The 4159-nt window shown below is 51.0% G+C and overlaps 1 protein-coding gene across 3 annotated transcripts in view; it reads right to left on the reverse strand.

Moving 5' to 3' along the window:
- Window positions 1-3735, reverse strand: part of KCNIP2 (potassium voltage-gated channel interacting protein 2) — a 47234-nt gene extending 43499 nt beyond the window's left edge. Inside the window, exons 1-2 of one of the 3 annotated variants that reach the window (XM_051981269.1) lie at window positions 3487-3735; window positions 2861-3157 (exon numbers count right to left, since the gene is read on the reverse strand). In XM_051981269.1, coding sequence (XP_051837229.1) covers window positions 2861-2933 — 73 coding nt within the window. In that variant the 5' untranslated portion in view covers window positions 2934-3157; window positions 3487-3735. The remainder of the gene's footprint in view (window positions 1-2860; window positions 3158-3486) is intronic. The other 2 variants (XM_051981270.1, XM_051981272.1) reach the window with 2 other exon arrangements.
- Between the last annotated feature and the right edge of the window lie 424 nt (window positions 3736-4159).

The raw sequence follows: 4159 nt of genomic DNA on the forward strand, positions 1-4159 counted from the left end.
ACACACACACATACACACGACAGTAGGATAGAAAGACGTCATAGAACCTGGAACACATACAAATACATTCACACATAGACAAACACACAGATTTGGGACAATAGGAAAGACAATTTCAGGTAACATCAAACACCTACATATATACAAACTTAGACAAACATACAGAGATCTGGGATAAAAAGCAACTTCTCTCTCTTCCTCCCTCTCCAACCCTCAACCAACCAGAGAACAGAAAGACATTCACTACTAGGACAGGGCAGGAGGAGCAGGGAGCCTCTCTTCAAGCACTCAGTCCTAGGACCAAAAGATTTCTATTGTCCCATTCCAAGACCAAAAAAGAGACTAAAGACTTTCACTTCCGTGCACAGATGGGGATAAAAAGCCAATCCCCTCAGGTCCAAATCAAGAACAGGAACTAGAACCCTCCCTCCAGGCAGTGATTCTGCCTTTATAGGAGGGTACAGAAAGTCTTTCCCCCTTTTCTATTCCCCTAGAATACAGATGGGGACAAAGAAAGTATCTTTGCCTCAGGACCTTTTCCTCAGGACCTAGTCCTAGAATAGAGATTTCCTTCACAGGCATGGAGAACACTCCAGAAGAACAGAACCTTACAATAACTTTTATAGAAAACTTAGACCCTCTTCTTGTCCTTGATCTCAGATTTCAGCACTGTGGACAGCGACAGTTCTGGGGACAATCCCAAACTATTTCCATTCTCTTCTTCTGCATTTACAGCTCCATCTTAATTCTTATTCTCCTAGTGACCCTTTCCACTTCTGAACTTCCTATTTTACTTCTCAAAGTGTGCCCTATTGGCTATAGCTAGCCCTATAATAAAAGTTAGGGATTATTGTTTCTATTTTCAGAGGAAACAAGTCTAAAGAAGGGAAACAACTAACCTAAGATCACCCTTAAATAAGTTGAGTAGGTCCTCCCACCCAATATATTCAACTCACCCTTATCTTTGTATATTATTCCATTTTTACAAGGTAGAGAGAAAGACTCTTTAATAGAATAACTAATTAGGAAAAGTAAATGATTAATGAGGTGGTAATTAAGTCCTCTTCCATCTTCTCCAATTTTTCCAAGACCCAGACCAGAAAGAGTAGAAAAGTGGGGTAAAACAATGGGCACCTGGAACCCTGGGTTTTGTTTTACCTTTTTTGGCAGATGTGACACCAGCTTGGTCCTATGGGAACTGGAGAGAGAAACTTCAAAAAATATCTGATAGGGTCTCAAGATCAGAGAGTAGGCACAGCTCAGTCATCCCATCCCTAGCCCTCTCTACTCCAGTCCCCTTTCATATCTCATTTGTGTTTTCCTTCACAAAGTTCATGGTCATAGTCATTTTCTCCCCTTAATCAACTTTGCCTTAAACTTATTTGGATTCCCTCATCTCTAGCCTCAGAGAGAGATGCATGAACATATATAAATATAGACATAATATAAACGTATACAAATATGTACATGGCCAAATCTGCCACACAACTGCATGCATATTTATATACATAGCTGAATGTGTTTTATACTACAGGGTTTTAAGCACATATATTTATACCCTTCTTACACACAAATATTTAATCAGGCATCCTATCCATTCCAGAATTGCTCTTCAGAGTAGATGGTATAAAGGAATGAGAAGAACTCTGACTTCAAAGGTCCCTTGCTGCTTTGAAGTAGATAAATCTATGTTTCTATAATACATGGCTGGGCCCGTCACCCACATGTGTGTATATGTGTATGTATATGTGTGTATGTGTATACACATATGTGTGTATGTATGTGTGTGTGTGTGTATATATATACACACATATATATACACAAATCTTTCATGAACATGCACACTTCTTCCCACTTTGGGGAAAACAAGAAGCACAGCCAGCAAGGAAAAACAGTGATCGGGGAGGATGAGAGGGAAAAGTGTACAGCCACACAAGACACTGTAGTTCTCCCAAACAAGGATTCTCTAAACCCCAGACCCCAGGACTCTGAGAAAGGGAGAAAAAACTCCTCATAAAAGGGCTTGGGAAAGAAGGTTCTTTGAAGCTTAGATTTTTGATCTCAACAAATTTTTAAGCATTTCACAGGCTTGTGAGTCTGAAAATGAGAGCGAGTGTGTGTGTGTGATCATAGGGACAAGAGTCTAGAACAGGAAGACTGAGAATCATTGGGCAGGTGGGTGCCTGGGTCCCTTCCCTAGTCCCACAAGAAATATTCTTAGACATGGGAGTGGAGTGGGGCAGAGAAAGGCAGCAAAGGCAGGACACGCACGTACACACGCACACACCCATTTACACTGTCACAAAGTCACGCCAGAACAATCTCCTAAGAGATGGACTAACAAACGTCAGAGAAGCTCCGAGCTCAGACCACACAGGGCAGTTAGTCCGACCACACTCTGTCACACACGGAGGTGCGCCGTTACAAAGTTTTATGGAGAGGCAGACATCCCGGGCTCTCGGGGACAAGATACGGGTCCCATGCAACCACATCCACCAGCCACCCTCAGACACACACAAACACGCTGTCACATGGACCTTGCTGTCAGTCACCAGCTGAGGGCACATGGCAACCGACTCTGGGGGAGCTCAGTGTCACCGACCGGGCTAGCTGGCACCCTCACACACTCCTTGGCGCACACACACTCACACAAGACACACAACCCTTCCACACGTGTGCCTGCTACTGCTGTTTCCTTCCCACCCCCACTCCCGTGGGACCTACTTAAAGGGACCCAGGCCCACAGCCTCGGGGCCCCCGCCGGGGGGAAAGGAGAGAGGGGGTGCTGAGGGTCCGGGGTCTGGGGGTCAGAGCTCCGAGCACCCCGCGCCCGCTGCCCCCAACGGGGCCCTGAGCTCACCCGTGAGCTGATCGTAGGAGCCGTCCAGGTCTCGGGAATCGGACAGACTCTCCTTTCGCGCCTGGCCCCGCATGGCCCCCGGCGCGGCCGTTACCCCCGCTGCGCTGCCCGCCCCGGCTGGGGAAGGGGCGCGGGGGCCGGGGCAGTCCCTCAGCGCCCCCTGGCGGTGAGAGCGCGCCGACCGGTCCTGGGTCCGAGGCCCGAGGTCCCGGCTGGGGGACGCCCCCTGCTGGTTCCGCGCTCCGGCTCTCGCGCGCCCCTCAGCTGGGTAGCTGGGGCCGGAGACTATCCGCAGTCCTGGAAGAGAGTCAGACGGCCGGGGAAAGCAGAGCCGGAGCCGGAGTCAGCCCGAGCCGCCCAGATCTTCCCGCCCCCTCCCCGCGGCTGTCACCACCGCCTCCCTCCCTCAGCGCGGCTGGGATTGGTTTCCCGGGTCCCCCCACCTCCACAAGACTGCCCGGGGGAGGGGGCAGAGGACCGCGGGGAGGTGGGAGGTCTTTAACGCCCCCGCCCCCTAAATCGGAGCCACCGGAGCCGGGGGGAAAGGGACGCGTGCCCCACTGGAGGCTCACCCTCCTCGTCCTGCCTCCTCTGATGTCCCCCCCTCCCCAGGAACCCTAAGGTACCTCTTTGCACCTCAGCGGAGGCGGCCCAGGCGCGGGGGCAGGATGTGGGGGCCGCCGGGGTCTCCTTTCTCTTCCAGGGAAAAAGGGTTCATATTCACCAGTTTTCTGGGTGTGTGTGTCTCTGCCTGCCGTATCTCTGCCTGCCCCTCTATCTCACCCGCTCCAGTCTCTGTCTCTCTCCCAGGATGTCTATTTTAGTCACATCCTCCCTCCGCCCCAGCCAATCCCACCCCTCCCGCAGGTATGGAGGTGGGGGGGGGGGGGGGGAGAAAGGGAGGGGATGCCGAGAAAAGAAAGGCCAACCCTTGGCCCTGGGTCAGCGCAGGCCAGTGGAAGTGGGCATTTTCAGTCCTTTTCCCCAAGCTCTAGAACCACCATCTCCTCAGCCCCTGACATACACACCCTGTTCCAGTCGCTGTGCTGGAAGACTACTTCCCAGCCTGACATCACAAGCAGAGATTACAGGTAGCAGGGAGAAAAGTGAGGGAGCCTCAGGGAACAGTTTCTCAAAAGTTTTCTGTCTTGAGTTCTTCAAGTGACCATCCGATATATGCCCCACTTTCCTATTGTCCAACATCTGCAACAGCTGCCTCCGGGAAGCACACTGAAATGCAACTAGGTGAGCCAGACCATGGGGAAGGAGAGAGGTCCTAGTCCTCTGGGGCTTAACCAA

The sequence above is a fragment of the Antechinus flavipes genome, chromosome 2, assembly GCF_016432865.1.
Source record: "Antechinus flavipes isolate AdamAnt ecotype Samford, QLD, Australia chromosome 2, AdamAnt_v2, whole genome shotgun sequence".
NCBI classification, from domain to species: Eukaryota; Metazoa; Chordata; class Mammalia; order Dasyuromorphia; family Dasyuridae; genus Antechinus; species Antechinus flavipes.